General features: G+C 41.4%; 1 protein-coding gene across 1 annotated transcript in view; it reads left to right on the top strand.

The window, feature by feature from the left end:
- Positions 1 to 18,711, top strand: part of LOC126090387 (carbonic anhydrase 13-like) — a 252,280-nt gene that overhangs the window by 202,746 nt on the left and 30,823 nt on the right. The window contains exon 2 of the mRNA XM_049906983.1: positions 11,441 to 11,635. Within this exon, the coding sequence (XP_049762940.1) occupies positions 11,441 to 11,635 (195 nt within the window). The remainder of the gene's footprint in view (positions 1 to 11,440; positions 11,636 to 18,711) is intronic.

Below are 18,711 nucleotides of genomic sequence, written 5' to 3'. Positions count from 1 at the left end.
AAGTGACTGACTGGCTAGCAAAACAAATGCGCTGATGAAATATTACGACCACTTCCCACGGCGAGAGCAGGTTACGCGGCTCGGAAAGTACGGGGTATTTATAATTAAGGGGAGGTTTACTACCTTTGACCCGGAAAAAGCATGTTCTTTGAGAATTTTTTTCTCGGGATGTGTCATAGATATCAATGTCAAATTTGGTCAAAATGTTTATTGATATTTCCTCTACAAACTGTAATTTTTTCGACCGGGAACGTCGAAGAGCAAAGGCGGAAGTGCCGTCGGAACGAAACAAAATTTCGATGTAGACCTCCACGCGCGGTATGTCACAGGTCAGCCGGCTCGTCTGAAGTCAAAATTGAGTTGATGTTAGCGAATTATATGAGATTCTTTAGGAGTTGTACCTCGCTTAAGTTATTTGGACCACAGGAAACAAAATGGCGGCCATTTGAAAAAAATAGGGTTTTTCATCGATTTTTCAACTTCGTCGGCAAAGTAAAAATATTTATAGTCGATGGCTCGGAATAAAAGTGGTACAACTCCTAGACAATTTAGTTAGCTTCGTCGGAAACAAAGAATCGCGCCAATCGGTTCAGTAGATTTGAAGTTAGCATACGTGCGATAAAAAAGGCATTTCGAGAAAAACGCGTTGGAAGTTTTGACTACATATAAATGCAATATTATGCAACTTACGTACAATCTGATATTCCGGGTCCATAAACTAGTCCTTCCTCTGCCTCATAGAGGGCGTTCTGCTCGATCAGGGCCATTCTGCGCTGCTCCAGAGCCGCTCACACTGCCGGTGATAAGTGGTTTTCGGCCGCTTGAATCCGGTGGTCGTCCGAATGCTTGGCGGACTGCGTCGAATAGAGTCTCTCGGTGACGTCCATCGTTGTCATGGTCCTGAGAATTGCTGAATACCCTTCGTTGAAGCTGCTCACTGGCAGGAATGTCGCTACCTCCACAGCCTTCGCACCAGAATGCAAATGCTTGGGGGCTAACTTGCAGACACACGCGTTCAAACTTTCATTTGAATTTTGTGTGTTTCCTCCCAAGCACCGGTACAATAACACGTCCTCCGAAAGAAAAAAACTGGTGCGTGAAAAAGGCCGATTTCAAGCAGGTGCATTTTTTTTGTTCAACCGCGAATAACAAACATTTCCGTTCCGTATTCGGAAAAACCGTTTCAGGGAAGGATTCTAAACACTTTTATGGATCGAAAAATGCAATTCTAAAAAAATCGATTTTTTGAACCAAAAGACAGTAAACCTCCCCTTAAAGTGCGGCTCTCGCAGAGGTCCAGTGCGGGCTGTAATTACGTATGACAGCGCAACTTGGGAGATATTCTAATGCGTTAATGTGGAACCGAACTACGCAGGATAAAATGATTTCCAAATTTGGCCACCAGGTGCAAATCTGGCGCTGTGGATGCAAGAAAGAGGTATAGAAATGATTCTATATGTAATGGATTAGTAACTGCAAAGGTCAAACAGTTGAGAAAGGCATGATGTTGATTTTATTATTAACCACTGCTTACGCAGGTTGTTCAATAAGAGCAACGGAGAAGTCGACGAGATGCTGTATACGTCAAACGGCGTGATCAATAGTTGTCGCAGCAGTTCCGGTGGAAACTCGTTCCTGCTTACTGGCCTTCAGATCAGGTACATATCGAACGTGTCCCTGGTAATCGCGTTCTTTTAGACAGCCCCAGAGCCAAAAGGTAGATTGATTCACGTCAGGTGATGGTGCGCGCCACGCATTTGGAAAGCCTCTGGAGATAACTTGTTCATGGAACGTTGCATAAAGCACTTTCACTGGGCGAGCAGTATGAGGTGCATGAAAACAGTGGTTTCCGCACGGCTGCGCTCTTCCAAAGCAGGAATCATATGCTTTACAAGGTGGTCTCGATAACGTGCAGACGTTACGGTACAGCTGACAGGATCTCTGAGTGTATTGTCTTCTAAAAAGAACGGACCGAGAATAAAAGTGCTGGTGAATCCACATCACACAAAAAAAAAAAAAATGGTTCAAATGGCTCTGAGCACTATGGGACTTAACATCTGTGGTCATCAGTCCCCTAGAACTTAGAACTACTTAAACCTAACTAACCTAAGGACATCACACACATCCATGCCCGAGGCAGGATTCGAACCTGCGACCGTAGCAGTCGCGCGGTCACACCACACAGTCACTTACCACGAGTGCAATGACACTTCGTGCACAGCACGTGGTTTCACCATACTCCAAATTCGGCAGTTCTGCGTATTCACTGCACCGTGTAGTGTAAAATGTGCCTCGTCACTCTACAGAGTATTGTTCGACCACACTGATCCGTGCCAGAAACGGAAAAGCAAATTCAGAACGTGGCTGCGTATCATGAGGTTTCAGTTGTTGCACCGTGTCGATCTTGTATGGGTACCAGTGTAAAATAGACCGCAAAACTTTCCGTACTGTTGACCACGGGATGGACAATTCTCGTGAAAATGCACGGACGCTGACAATATCAGAGTCACGTGCTGCATGGTCTGTTACAGCAACAGCAACCTCGTCAATAACTTCCATCGGTATAGAACGCCTTCCTCTTCCGTATGCCACGCCAAGCTCATCTGTGTTTTCGAATTCCATTTACATCGTCTTTAGACCGTTTAATGACATCGGGCCTTTCCTTAGACCTTTGAGTCGGCGAGACTGTCAGTGCTGCGCTATGATTGCTGCCGTTCACATAAAACAGTTCCATTAACAGCCCCCGGACTCTCTTCACGATACCCATACAGTTCACTCACGTTGTGCTTTGTCAAACGATAGCGTGGATGTCACACCTTCTTACAGCGCCAGATTTGCACCTAGTGACCACAATTGGAACTAATTTGTTTTCCATTGTAAATGGGTTCTGCATTAACATATTAGCATATCTACCTCGTTTCGCTGCCATACGAAATAACAAATTAATCGTACACAGAACCGTCGTTGGCTTGTCACCAGTGACATCCCGTGTAGTGGGAGACACGCTCGCAGTGAAAGCAATACGAGTCCCTGGAGAGTTGCGGTGGCGGCTGTTACCATTTTCGCAATGCTCCTGTCTTCTTCAACGGTATATGGATGAGGCGCTTACAGTTCCGCGCAGACATATTTTGTAGTTTACTGCCAGGTTTTTCGACTTAGTATCCTTTTGGGTTAATGCTCTCTCTACAAGGTCCTTCCACATAGTAAATCCTATCCCCAAAATGCGACTCTTTTTAATAAAAAATGTATAAAATATTCATCAAAATTTCTCTCTCTCTCTCTCTCTCTCTCTCTCTCTCTCTCTCTCTCTCTCTCTCTCTCCTCTCCATTTGACTCAATGTCTTTCAGCCGAACCCTTTCCTTAAATGTGGGGTTAGATGACAGAAGAATGGTATCGGATATGGTTTCTACGGTGACGGCGGTGCGCACATAATAAGCCCTGCCTTACCTGAAGTGTGTAATGCATCACTAACTCAACGCATTTTCCAGAGAGATTGAAAAATGCCAATGTCAGACACCTAGAAAGGTGATAAAAGAGATTTCAATAACCCCAGACATGTTTCACTGCTGACATAATTCTCCAAAAAACTTTGAGAAACTGATGTGTGGTATTCTGGAATAGTACTTAATCCGAGCAACAGTAATGCTCTCGGCAATTTACAGTTTGGTTTTCACAAGAGTTTCTCTACTGAGAGTGCCATTTACATGTTCACTCACCAATATTACAAGCATTACATAATAAAATAGCTCTGGTTGGTATTTTCTGAGACCTATCTAAGGCATTTGAACTGTGTGGATCACAGTATCCTCCTAAAGAAATTGCAGATTTATGGGATTGATGGTATAACCAACAAATGGATGTCATATCGAGTTGTACTTGGTAATTCAGCCACTATAGTTTGGGGACATTGTTCTGACTGGGGTGAAATCACGTATTGGGTTCCCAAAGGCTCAATCTTAGGTTCACTATTGTTCCCTGTGCATATAAATGATCTTCCGTATAATATACAATAAGCACCATTAGATCTTTTTGCAGATGATACTAGTATTGTAATCAATCCAAGCATACATACAGAAACAAAAGGAATGATAAACAAAGTTCTTAAAAGTATCATTGACTGATTGTATGCGAAAGGTCTCACCCTAATTTTAAGGACACACAACATATTCATTTCCCCACATCTAGAGGTACTACACCAATGCTAAGTGTAACACATGGCGGGGAAATAATAAATAGGTTGGAAACTTCAAAATTCTTAGGGACCCATATTGATGAGAATTTAAATTGGAAAAAATTCATTTTGGAACTCCTAAAACAACTTAGTTCAACCAGATTTGCGCTTAGAACTATTGCAAATCTTGGGAGAGACCAATTAGTAAATTAACATATTTCGCATATTTTCAGTCAAAAATGTCATATGGAATAATGTTCTGGGATAACTCATCTTTAAGAAAGAAAGTCTTCATTGCGATAAAAACGTGCAGTGAGAATAATACGTGACGCTCATTCACGACACCTTGTACACATCCGTTTAAGAAGTGGGGCGTTCTGAGTACTGCGTCACAGTAATCTCTCATGAAGTTTGTTGTAAAACTGACCTCTAACATCGGTTTAATTTATTTCAACATAAGAAGATTATGACATCTTTCTTTTCTGGTTTGGATTAATATTTCATGCGCGTTAGCTACAAATTCATCGCAACAGAGAGGAATGTGATCCAACGTTAAACAAGATATATGCGCTTCCTTACGAGCAAAGACAGCCCGTAATAATGTTTTTCATTCCTATTTGGATTAATTAATTTCTTTTCCAAGGAAAACACAGTAAATTCTGCTCCAGCCAAAGCTACTGAGTAGCTGCGGCTTGTGTGGTTGCGTTTAAAATATCTTTACTGAATAAATGATCTACACCGCGTAACCTGACAAAGTATCGGACTTGGTAAACAAATGAGACCTATTCTATTAAACGAAAGATAAAAGTAAAGACTATTAAGACCGCAAATAATTCAGTATCAGTCCGCAAAACCACACCAGATTCAGCTAGTAAAATTTCAGAGGCCACATTTAAATTTAGGTACTAAAGGATAGGAAACGACGTAAAAGTAGTTTGCTGAATCCTTACAGTAATTATATTTCAATCAGAAGTTACACTTATATTCATCAGAACAAAGGCAGCAATAGTACAGACGAACTTAAGATCAGACCAGATAAGGTAATGAAAGAATAATGAAAGTGTCATTGTCGTGTACATAGTAAAACATGAAACGAACTGTATGCTTATTCTTAGACAAACATGACACTTTACGTAAATTATTAGCATTGTAAGCTACATTTATTTTCTTAACATGTGCTTCAAATGATTTTAAAAATGAGTATTTTTCTTTAATTATTCGGCGATTCTAAAGGGGGTGCCACGTTTGAAAAGGAACAAAGATGTACATAATTACAATACCAAAAGGAAAAATAACATTCACTAATTCGCATTAAGGTTGTCTTCAGCACAAAAAGGGGTGCTCAATGCTGCAACTAAAACTTTTGATAACTTACTCAATGACACGAAATGTCTGACAGCAAAATATAATTTGAAAACAAACTGAAGAAGTTTCTCCATAACACCTCATTCTGTTCCATAGAATAATTTGTGTTATTGTAATGTGTAAAAGGTGATTGATGGATATTACTAACTCACATCTGTATATTTAAAAAAAAAAAAAAGCTTTTAATGTTCAGCCTTTAGCCATATTTACAGATTAATTTGCGATGTGACTGTAAAATGACTCTTTCCACATCATTACGATTTAGCGTGCAAATTATCCACGGAACATAAAGCTAACTAACTAGTTTACAATTTGTACTTCAAATCTTTCGATTCCCATTGCCACGCACTTAAGTGGGCAGGTGGATTATCTTGCTGGCAGATAATTTTTTGTTTCCAGCTCTCTGCTCAAGCACTTTCCATTCTTTTTGTCCAGAACGATTACGTAATAATCATCTATTATTGTTTTATCCTTTGCTATGAATAAGAAGCAGCTCTTTTTGCATCTTAGAAAAAATAGTCATAACCCCTCCGTTAAATTAAATCGACTTCGTCTTCTCTTGCACAGTGCCATTAGCTTTCCAACAGCGCCTTTTTTGTTTGCAGTCTCGTTTCTGGCCTAATCTGGTAGACCCATATCCCATCCGCTTTAACAAGCAGGCTCAAAAATAATTTATATTCTATTTAAAATGATCCAATAATTGCTGAATTCATTTCGAATTTTTTGTTGATAAACATTCAACAATGCGACGCAAAACCTTGTACAAACCTTCGTCATAGCTATTTGTCAAATGTACTCCGCTCTTCATTTCGACACGCCAATAGCTATTTCACATACATTTTAGTTTCCGATCGCCGAGTACTGTGTTGTGAACTTTCGTGATATCTTAATCTGTGGTTGCACTGTTTGAACTTTTCTCGCACGGATCGTCCTCAGAAGAGGTAGAACCACATTCGAATTTAGCTGTCCATTTCCTCGCTATTGAAAATTTAGGAGCGTACTTCTTATCAACTTTTGTCGACTTTAGAGTGAAAGTTCTCGTTAGCTATGAATCGACGAAAACAAAAAAAAGTTCCAATTTATCCACTCGAATGAAACATACCCAACACGGCTACTTTAAAAAACCGTACAATCAAAACTACTCCGCAGAACAAGCTGACATTTGACTAACATCACTGCACAATCTGTACGAACATAAAGAGGATACTATTTTCTTTGAAAATTAAGACCATCTCTGTACTAGGGTGAGAAATTTTCTCCTTCACATCACATTACTCAAGTTAGCAACTGAAAGAGCTATTTCAGCTTCTTGAATATCTTACGTTATACCATTTGCGTATAATAAAGATACAAGTGGGCCAGGTATTAATCCCTCTGGTGCAAGAGTTTCAGCACATCCTATAGATGCTGGTTCACTCACAGTTCACGACTGTTTATGAACACTACTCCGCTCACGCGACAACTGTCGCTGTACGACTACAATAATTTACCACCCATTCGAAATGTCGGCGCTGGTGTTTCCAGTGGCCGGAGTGCAAAGCTAGGGAGCCGGTGCATCTTGTGAACCGTATTTCACGCGGGCGGTGAGTCACGGAGGCGCTGACCTCGCGTGCGCACGGAGCGTCGTGACGCTGACGGCTGACAATTAGCCCGCCCACACACGTTGAAGTGGACGTCGGCACTTAGAGGTGAACACTTTCTCGTGAGCTCGCTTTTTACTGCTCCCAACAGGATGTGATGGCACATGCTCTTTTACGGTAGTGTTTACTCCGATCAGAACGGTTAACTGATTAACAGGACTGAGGCGGGAGCGATGATGAAAAGTACATATTGCCAAAGTTTACCCACATTGGCCAAAGACTGACACCTCAGTATAGATTTCTAGAGGAAACAAAATTGGCGAAAATAACGTGCATCCCTCTGTCAACGCAATGTTTAGGCGAGCAAGAGAATTTGAAAGTGGACCAGAAAATTCCGTACGTTATTCCATAGGGTACTGAGCTTGTTTCCAATATAGGGTGCATCTCATGTTTTTCTAGTTGACTACAAATTTTCACTGAAAATTCATAGCTTTGTAAACAAGAGACAAACAACATAAAGTAAGTGAAATGGTGTCTTAGAGAGGCAAGATGGTTAATTTATTTAGAGAAGCAGCATGCCATGGATATTTGTTATATTGAATTGAATATGGACAGTATCACAGATGGTGTACATGATACAGAACTCCACTTACCCAGGCATTGTTCCCTTTGGTTGTTGGACTGTCATCTCGCATCTTCCTCGCAGAAGTTTGACGTGAGAATTAGAAGACAAATGGCACTGTAACACGATAATGCAGTAGACCAAACTTGGACTTCAGTTTTATCAGCACATGGGAGATTATCTCCGCCAACGTCGCATTCAACACTACAATACCTTAACTGATGGTAGAAAGGAAGGCAAATTAGTGATTAACATTCCTTCGTTGATGAGGTCTTTAGAGAATTGTACAGGGATGGGATAGGAAATCGGCTGTGGACTCACAGAACCATCAGAACATTCACATTCAGCGGTTTCTCACAATCTTATGAAACAATAGGTACTCCACAACTACAAGTTATAGAATTCGAACTATGCAACACGCACGGAACAGTTTTTGACTTATGTAATTCATAAACTCAGAACTTTCTTTGTGTGCGCTCCATATGATATAAAGAGTGATGTGTATTGGATATACTATTCAGATCAAACCCGTAATGTAGATGCAAAGATACTTCCAAATTTCGTATGGGAAGAAACGACACCCACAGACGTCGATATGCAGGTGTACTGTAGTTTTTATGTGTAATATCGTCTTGGTCGTCCAACGTAAGTAAAGCTTAGCCGGGCCACATCCTGTTATCTTTCGCACGAATCTCTTAGTAAGCTTCACAGGAGCTCCAGCCGGCCGCGGTGGCCGAGCGGTTCTAGGCGCTACAGTCTGGAAACGCGCGACCGCTACGGTCGCATGTTCGAATCCTGCCTTGGGCATGGGTGTTTGTGATGTCCTTAGGTTACTTAGGTTTAAGTAGTTCTAAGTTCTAGGGGACTGATGACCTCAGAAATTAAGTCCAATAGTCCTCAGAGCCATTTGAACTAGGAGCTCCAGATCCCTACAGCGACCGAGAGACCTTTTACAATTACACACACACTACTTGGAACTGTTGCAGGTATTGAAAGCCGCAACGAATGCTGTAGACATTCTTCAGCGATTAGGTAAAAATGGCGATTTCCTGAAGAAAGGGATATTTTCTGAGGAATTCACTTTTCACATGTGTGGGACGTAGCCAATCCGCGTGCAATAAAGCAAGTGTTGTGTGACAGGCCGTACTTAGGTTCTATAACTATCTATGCTGAATCTGCGATGCGGGCTTTACTAGAAGAAATTTTGTCATAACTAACGTGAAAAGAGCAATATTTCTATTAAAAGCTTGTAACCCATCGCTTAACATTGGCGAGATTTAAGAAATAAAAAAAGTTGAAAACATTAACATTTCTGAGACAAATTCAATATAGGAACATTAATGTAACAACCAAAAAAAATGTTACCTGCATTCTTAATCAATTACCCTTAAACTGAAAGTTTCAAATAATCTTATTGGCTAATTGGTTTTGTCTCTATACTCTATAATATCGAAGCTACTTATATCTTCATAACGGTTGCACCCGTCATAATGATGTAAAAGGGGTGTTGACAAATTTTCTTGAATTTTTTCAGGTGGTTTTAATATAGTCGCTACCAGCAAAAATATCGTTATATTAAAATTCGTTCTTTTTAAACGAATTTTTTATTTCACTTTTGAACGTCTCGCTCATTCACAGTGGTCGAGTGGATTGCTGTGATGTCAAGGCTCAAGTAAGCTTTCTGTCAGACGTTATGGATATTGTGAGATTTTGTACATTTCCCGCAGTATAACATTTTAATAATAAAAAACTTTACGCCAGCTTCAGGAACTCAAGAATCAGTCTGGCGAAAGAAATTAGCTTTTTGTGGAATTGAATAAAAAGAGGTAATGATGAAACAGGCTTTCCATGAAATGCAAGTCCCTTCATATTGCTAAAATTCCGGTAACCATTCCTTTGAGAGATTTTGGCAACTATAGTGCGACAAGTTTTCTCGCGAAAATGGAACAATAAAATAGTTATCAGAAGGGTAACACAAAAACCTATGATGATTACCCCAAAAACTACCTGCCACACTCTTTCCTGGCGTTTATCTGTTCTACGAAGTTTTCTGCTATTTTCATGATTTTCCAGATTTATATTATTTTAAATTTCTAGCCTGATGCCATTTCTGTTACTAAAGTCGCCATTCACAGTATCCAAGGAGACAGGAATCATGTGCGATATATACCCAGAAACTGCTGTCTCTTTCTTTTTTTTTAATTAATCTGTAGCGCTGTGTTACGATATTTCTCTGTAAAGCAAGTGCTGTTGGCCACGGTGGCCGAGCGGTTCTAGGCGCTTCAGTCCGGAACCGCGCGACTGCTACGGTCGCAGGTTCGAATCCTGCCTCTGGCATGGATGTCTGTGTTGTCCTTAGGTTAGTTAGGTTTAAGTAGTTCTAAGTTGTAGGAGACTGATGACCTCAGAAGTTAAGTCCCATAGTGCTCAGAGCCATTTGGACCATTTTTTTCTTCCTGTATCTGTTCACTTATTTTCTTTATTGCCACAAAGACCACTGGTTTACATACTAAAAGTTGAAAAACAGCGTTATTGGTCTTCCCACTTTGTGGACAGGTGTCAATGTGAGTCTTTCATGACTGTGCTGTTGTTTACCAGTTTCTGCAGTAGCTTGTTATCGTGAAGAAACTTCTCAATGTCTCGAAGTCGAATAACTGAAAAGATGTATGCATTTCTACATTTACCACATGATTCTATTTCATTTCAGCATGCACTACATTGCACAGTGAAAATCTCATTCTGGTACTGATCACTGCGGCTACCGCGTTTTCCACTGCGTTTTCCCCCCTCCCCGTCTCCGTGAGTTATAATGTAAATTTGAGAACCCTCGTCGATTTTGGAAAAGGCATTGGGGAAGAACTGAAAAATAAAAAATTATGAACCGGCAGTGATGTTTATTCACGTGGCTCATTTGGTTGACTGTTGATATCAGAAACTCCATTTTCTTAGCCAGGCGTAAGAGCCTCCGACACTACTTACATGTGGCTCAGTGGCTCACTAGGTATGTGACGGACTATAAATCCAATCATCTAAGGTTCAACTTCCGATCGGTACCGGTCTTTCAACTCTGGGAAAGATTAGTTGAAGAGCCAAACGCAAAATTTTACCGTTCATATTTGCCATATTTTTGGTTGAAAGTATCAGTGAGCGCATTAGTTTCTACTGTAAAGCTTTATTCAGTTGTCAGGCATATTGGGTAATGAATATATTAGTCCTCTTGTAAAAGTTTCAGTAAAGATTTGACACAGCCGTCAGCCAAAGAACATTTATGGGCTGTTGCTAATGAGTTGACAGCCGAAACCGTTATAACAACTACCGGGTTACGTAGGCATTTAATGAAATAAAACTTCATGGTATAAATTGTACTGTGGCTCAGTCTACCTTAAACTTCAGGTTCTCCTATAACTGTCTTAGTACGTCAGTTAGAACTAGGCAGGAAAGCAAGGGATATCCAGACTAACCTCCAGCTAGCCGACAGCTTTACTTACTTCTAATGCTAATGCAGCATCTTATTTTTAAAAAGGCGTTACATGTTGCTTTACTCTTCATGTACGTAAATTGTCACACATTATCGAATGGTAAATCTTTTAGTATGAACATTGTAAGGTGTCGTCCTAAGTCGATCAGTTTTAGATTACAAAAGTTGAAGGAGGAGAACGGTAAAGCTCCAGTGATAAATTGCAACTGTGGTCTCTCCGCAGGACCAGAAACATGGCCAGAGAAATTTCCGCTGGCGGCGGGCACGCGGCAGTCGCCCGTCGACATCTGCACGAGCAGGACCCTGACGGACGCGTCGCTGAGCTCGCGGCCGCTCACCTGGCGCTACCCGTCCTCTGCCAATGTGCTCGTCAACACAGGCCACGGCTGGCGCGCAGACCTCGACTATCACGGCTCCGGTGAGTTCACACGCGGCGCTCGCTGTACAGTGTACACTATCTCACCAGAAGTATCCACTATCTCATCAGATGTATCCGTACACCCCTAAGAACTGCGGAACAGACCACTAGATGTCACGCGAGGTGGACCCTTAAGGGGAGCCGGAGGTGGTCAAATCCAAAAAATTACGATTTTTTTTTTTTGCTACCGAAAATTAATTGGAACATTCCTCTTTAATGTAAACTTTGAATTATTGTCCTACTGGCCCTAGAAGTGGAGTTATTACCATTTTCCCCCACGCCTGCAGAGGAAATGGGCGGCCGCTGAATGCATCTAACACCCTCTCGTGACTTCCTGGCGAACTGCTTGGGATTTTCTCGGCCTGTTACGCATACAGCGCCTTATGTTACGCATACAGCGATTGTGCAAGGGTTGGCTACATTGTTTTCTGTGACAAATGAAGCGCTAAGAGCGTGGAACATCGTCTCTCTGCTGTTTACCGTTTCGAATTAGTTCAGTGTTGCGCCTGTTGTTGGTAGTATTATATTTCTTGTGTAAAGCATTGTTCTGGTTACGATGCCACGTTTTAGTAACTGTGTATATAAGAAGAGGAAGAACGTAGGGAAAAGAAAATTAACACTAATACCAAGTTGCGATACTACAATTACTGAAACAGTGCGTTCTTCTGCTAAACAACACATGGCCGGCCATTGCTCTGTGACATCTTCTAGCAAATACTACCTTGGGGATGGTGACTCCAAAGGTTTCAAGACTATAGAGGAACTGAAACCATATGGAAATGAATTTGTAGTTGAAAAGTGGGAATGCATTGGGCATGTGCAAAAGCGTATGGGTGCACGGCTTCGAAGGCTGAAACAAACTTTGGGTTCGAGTAAGCTCAGTGATGGAAAGACAATAGGAGGGAGAGGCAGGCTTACTGATGAGGTGATTGAACGTCTACAGAGATACTATGGGTATGCTATAAGGCAAAATACTAGTAATGTTAGTGACATGCGAAAAGCAGTGTGGGCATTGTTCATTCATACTGCCTCTTCCAATGAATACCCTCAACACAGCCTGTGCCCAAAAGATTTCTGGTGCAAATATAATGCAAAAAAGGACTATGATCACAAACATGGTTTGCCAGCAGCTGTGATAAATGCAATAAAACCAATTTTTCATGACTTAGCACAGCCAGAATTGTTACACAAATGTCTACACGGAAAGACGCAGAATCCTAATAAGAGCGTAAACAATTTGATTTGGAAAGTGATTCCTAAAAGGGTGTTTGTAAGTATAAAAACACTGAACTTTGGCATTGTGATGCAATAGCAACCTACAACCAAGGGAACAATGTGAAGTGTGAAGTTGTGAAGGCGTTAGGATTTACAGCTGGGGTGAACACTGTACGAGCACTAAGAAATATTGACAGAGAAAGGATAAGAGGAGCAGAAAGAAGAGAAAGGCATATGAAGTATGATGGAACAACAGGCCAGAAAAGAAGACAGAAGAGGAAGCTTTTGGAGGATGAAGAAGAAAACCCTGATAATCCATCCTATAGTGCAGGAATGTTTTGAGAAGCTTTGATAGCCATTTCCCGTAAATTAGAATTTTTCGAATATAAGGAACATTTTCTCAAATTCCACTCAAGCTAGAGAGATGAAATTTTTATACAGCACTCCTAGTGGTCAAACTTACGTTGTAATACAGCCATTTGGCAATATGTTCAGTAGTTTCATTTCAGTTTAATTATAAAGCAATTATTTGTAAAAAAATGGGTCATTAATAAAAAAATAATTGGAAGGAAACTAGAAAAGATACTCCAAAACCCCTCTGTCATAACTGCAATACTAAAGCACTCTATATGTAAAAAAATTCAAATATTTCTATTTGGTAGTTTATTCATCAATGTTCCTCAAACTTAAGTGATTTTAACATGGGCAGCATAGGCCCCTCTGGCTCCCCTTAACCCTAGCATTACCAACGTATTTTTTGTTACATGTAATACCAACGGGGGGGCCTCAAAGGCCTATAAAGAATACCACAATTTATTTTATCATAAATCAAGTTTATTTACTTCTGATACCTCTAATAACAATTCAAAATGCTTAGACATTGTTTTTGTATACTGGATAATAAAAGATGTTATTATAATAGGAATAAAATGAACAAATCACGAGATTCAGTTTATATATTTTTTGGAATAATGTTTCAAAATAGTGTTTTCTTATAAAAACGACTTTTTTAATTCGATACACTACATGAAGCAAACAAAATTTACTGTCTCATTCTGCAACGCATTTTTCACACAACACTGTCTTCCTGCAGTGTTTCCCACAGACGTGTTTGTGGCACTGAGAGCAGGTAACAGTTGACTTTCCCAGCTTGTTGTACTTGATCTTTTTAGATGCAGCTTCTTGGCAGCATAGGTGGCACCGTCCACGTGTTCCTGGTTCTGCTGTTGAGGATGATGGTTCTACAGAGCAGCTGAGCTTCCGTTGTGTGATGCTTTCCATTGCCATTATTACTGGCTTCTGAAGTCCATACAAATTTTGTGCCCGTTTATCTACTTGAGATCTTATTAGTTCGAGACCTAAGTTAGTGATAAAAACTCTTCTGCGGTTTAGCAAATTCTTTTTCCAATTCGGAAAGTTGAGGAGGAAGAGTGAATATGCATTTATTGCTGCTATGTCAATGAGTGTGTAGAAGAGGGACAAAGGCCATCTTCTTGTTCCTCTCTTTGTGCTGTAGTGTCTTGCCATCTGGTCTATGGTGTCCACGCCTCCCTTTGTAGAATTAGAAAAAAGATTTATGTTAGTCTTTTTTGAGTCTTCATTCAACACCCCTTCTGAGTGATAAGTTGAAAGCATCAACAGCAGTCGTTTTGGCTTCTCGCGGACTAGCGTTGATGCAAGAGTAACTGGTGGCCTCTGTGTCTGAGGGTCAGTATAAGCAAAGATGGAAGAGTGTAAACTGCGGCCAGTTGTAGTCTTCAGCTCTTCAGGTATGTGTCGTCTGTTAGACTGTAGGGTGCCAACAAGTGTGAGGTGAAAATCATTCCATAGAGTCTCAGCAAGCTCCACTGAAGTATAGTACCGATCTGTGGTAACATTACGGCCTGATTTTTCAATAGGTTTTATTAGTCTCTTTACAATTTCCGTCCGCCCCTCGTGGTCTCGCGGTAGCGTTCTCGCTTCCCGAGCACGGGGTCCCGGGTTCGATTCCCGGCGGGGTCAGGGATTTTTCCTGCCTCGAGATGACTGGGTGTTGTTGTGTCGTCTTCATCGTCATCATTCATCCCCATTGCGGTCGGAGGAAGGCAACGGCAAACCACCTCCATTAGGACCTTGCCTAGTAAGGCGGTGCGGGTTTCCCGCATCGTTCCCCTACGCTCTGTAAAGAAGCATGGGACTTCATTTCCATTTCCATTACAATTTCCATCGGTCCATTTGAATGCTGTGTATTTCCTGACTTGCCTGTATAGATGTCCATGCTGATCACATATCTAGTCTCAGAATCAGACAGCATTCGAATTGGAATGCCGTATTTTCCAGGTTTTTCTTTTAGAAACACCTTGAATGGACAGCGACCACGGAACAAAGACAACATCTCATCCACTGTTGTATGTAGACCAGGAATGAAATACAATGGAAGTGAAGAATTGAAGCTTTCAAAAATTTCCCTCATTGGAGCAAACTTGTCAGTCTGGCGACGAATTTCTCTTGTGTTCTTATCATCAAACTTCAATATTTTAGTCAATTCGAAAAATCGGGTCTGACTCATTGATCCATAGTACACTTGTCGGCCCTGAAGCAAAGACCATAAATCTTGGACAGGTATCTTATTGTCATGATTTGAACCCATGATTAGCAAGAGTCCTATATAACAAAATAACTCATCTTCATCTGTGTGCTGAATACCTAGTCGAGAAGCCTCTTCATTTGAGTGTAGTTTTATTAGATTCATAATTTGAGGTGTAAAAAAGAGCTCTATAGCCTCTTTCGGAGACGCAATTCTTCCTTGTTGTCCTAGCCCCATTCTTTCTCGCACTATATTTTGTACAGAACGCCGATCTTGTCGAGATGGCTTCGTAATATACTCTCGTCCACTTTTTGCAATGAATTTATCACATTCCGTATCATTATCATCTGGTGGATTGGCTTCAACCTCATCTTCATTCTCAGACGATGAGTTCTAATTTCTTCCACATCATCATCCACTTCACTTTCCTCTAAATCTGATTCGTTCAAAACTTCTTCTAGCACTCTTTCAATGGACCTATCACGTAAACAATGTCTACTCATGTTGCTGGTTCAACAGCAGCAGAAACACTGAAAATAACAATGGTCCGCTTCATAATAATATGTCTGAAGGCAACAATGCCAAAATTCGTTTCATGGTAAGAATTTGAAACGAGAGACTCAACCTCGTAAATCTTTCCTTGCTATTACCAACGGGTGGGCTTCTAAGGCCCACAGAGAATTAAATCAAGTAAATGAATTTTAATTACATTTTTATTCCGAAATTCTGTAATGACTCAATAGTACATTCAATAACGAACAATTACCTTTGCTTTCAAGTTCATATATCAAAGGGTGTGGATACAACTGAGTCAGTGGGCCTACGAGGCCCCCCCGTTGGTAATGCTAGGGTTAAGCCTAGTTTACACGACGACACTGTTCAGGTTGCAGGCAACTGCGCAACCAGTCGCTGCGTATGCGCGCCGCACGTTTGCGCAACTCGTTGGTGAAACTAAACACTTTAGGCGTGTTCCAACCTTGGCGACACTAGTTGCACGAGTTTTGAGGTTATGTGTGTTCATAGAGTGTAGACAAATTGAAATGTGATGTGGGGAATGAAGAATAATGTTCGCTTTTTGGATATCTGTGGTTTGCATAGGTGTTGGTGGGATTTCAGTGAGGCTGATTACAAAATTAAGCAACATATTGCTGCCGTTGAGACTGTCATATGCGTTCATAACATAGACGGTTTGACAATATCTGAGCTGCAGGGCAAAATTTATTGAGTTAGCAGCATATATACAACTGAATTAAGAAAAATACAAGCAAGTGTAATTCTAGCTGTGGCAATGCTCTCGTCTACAAGACTAAAATTCCATCGTTCGAGTTGGCCAACTCTTTGTTAAGGAATATTGTTGACAGGAGGGAAGGCTATACAAATTTAAGAAGCTGCATTCTTTATTCAATATTCATCTATTTAAAACGTCGCTGCAGTGCTCCCTGTTCACATATGTTAGAATTTGGAAATGTTGCCGCTGTACAGATCTATCTTAAAGAGAGTAATTTGCAAACCATTCTTTCCTTAATGCGGCCTGCTTCGAATAATTATTGTTGATAATGTTCAATAATTATTAACATTAACAGTAATAATTATTGTGATAAGAAAATAGCGTCATCACCAACTCAAACCGATTTTAATGCACGCAATATGATACGTAATTTCAGTTTTGGCGACAGTGCTTCATGCATTACAATACCTTTATTCCCTATTGCATAATTAATTCTATTTAGAAGAAACTTAAACAGTTCTGGTGACATTCTAATATAATTAAAACAACTTCTTGGATGTTCAGTTACAAATTATTTCAGCAGGGATACTGAGCAACCGAGCTGACGTCTTTTCTCCATCCAGTCACGAATCGAAACAAGTTTCTTATTTTTTTTTCTTCTGCAGTGATTCGACGCAACAAGCTTCAACTCCCTCACAACTCGTACGACGTGCAGCTGCCAAAACTTTCATTTCAGACACGACTCAGGGACCTTCAAAACGGCGAAACTGAAGTGTATACTGGTGCCGTGTCTACAGGCATATATGCAGCTCATTCCACACTAGTGCCGCAACCCAATGTCGTCATGTAAACTAGGCTTTAGAATAAAAGGAAAGGCGGCAGGGAGTATTGTGTTGTCAGTAGAGAATCAGTAACAGCAGCTTCCAATTTGTTTGAGTGTTCTTAGCGCACTTGTTTAGTTAAATCCGTCAAATCATTGTGTAGTTTCGTAATTAGCAGGGGCAGATTTGCATTTTAATATCCATGACGTGTAAAGTCGCGTAGTCGTCTGTCATTTGTTTATTTCTTTCAAATAGTCTTTGTACGTTACTGACAGTACAGTTAGCCTTCTGCCGCCGAGCAGTGTGTCAGCAGTGCGCAAGTAGCAGCATTACTGCATTTACTAGACAGACTTGTATTTTAATAACCGTTTAAATTTTGTGTTGAATTGTTTGTGTTCTCTGTCGATTAGTTCAGACGTTCTTTGCACAACAGTATTTAGCATGGATAGGGACTGCGACTGCTGTGTTCGGATGTGGGCTGAGTTGGCATCCCTTTGCTCCCAGCTTCAGGCAGTGTTGGCTTCGGTCACACAGCTTGAGGCTGTTGCCAATGGTCATCACTGTGGGGGGTCCGGATGGGGGTTGGCTGGGGACAGCCAGCTCATCCCACGCATGCCCCAATCGGAATACGGCTGTGGCTGCCCAGGATACTGCCCACATTGAGGCTGACCCCTCACTCGTGTTAGAGTTGGAGGTTGTCTCAAGGTGTGGCAGGGGCGAAAGACATTCCAGAGGGCTGAACAGAAGGCCTCTCCAGTTTGTCTGACAAACCGGTTTCAGGCTCTGTCTCCGGCTGATACTGATCTTCGGCCGGACATGGCTGCTTGTTGTGTTCCAGAGGTTGCCCCTCAGTCTGCAAGATCTGGGCGGTCGCGGAGGGTGGGCTTACTGGTAGTTGGGAGCTCCAGCGTCAGTCCTGTAATGGGGCCTCTTAGGGATATGGCTGCAAGGGAGGGGAAGAAAACCAATGTGCACTCTGTGTGCATACTGGGGGAGTCATTCCAGATGTGGACAGGGTCCTTCCAGATGCCATGAAGGGTACAGGATGCACCCATCTGCAGGTAGTCGCTCATGTCAGCACCAATGATATGTGTCGCTATGGATTGGAGGAAATCCTCTCTGGCTTCCAGCAGCTATCTGATTTGGTGTAGACTGCCAGTCTTGCTAGCGGGATGAAAGCAGAGCTCACCGTCTGCAGCATCGTCGACAGGACTGACTGTGGACCTTTGGTACAGACCCGAGTGGA

Source organism: Schistocerca cancellata, chromosome 1, assembly GCF_023864275.1.
Source record: "Schistocerca cancellata isolate TAMUIC-IGC-003103 chromosome 1, iqSchCanc2.1, whole genome shotgun sequence".
Taxonomy (NCBI): domain Eukaryota; kingdom Metazoa; phylum Arthropoda; class Insecta; order Orthoptera; family Acrididae; genus Schistocerca; species Schistocerca cancellata.
The sequence above is the reverse complement of the archived record's forward strand: the minus strand, read 5'-3'. Positions and strand labels throughout refer to the sequence as shown.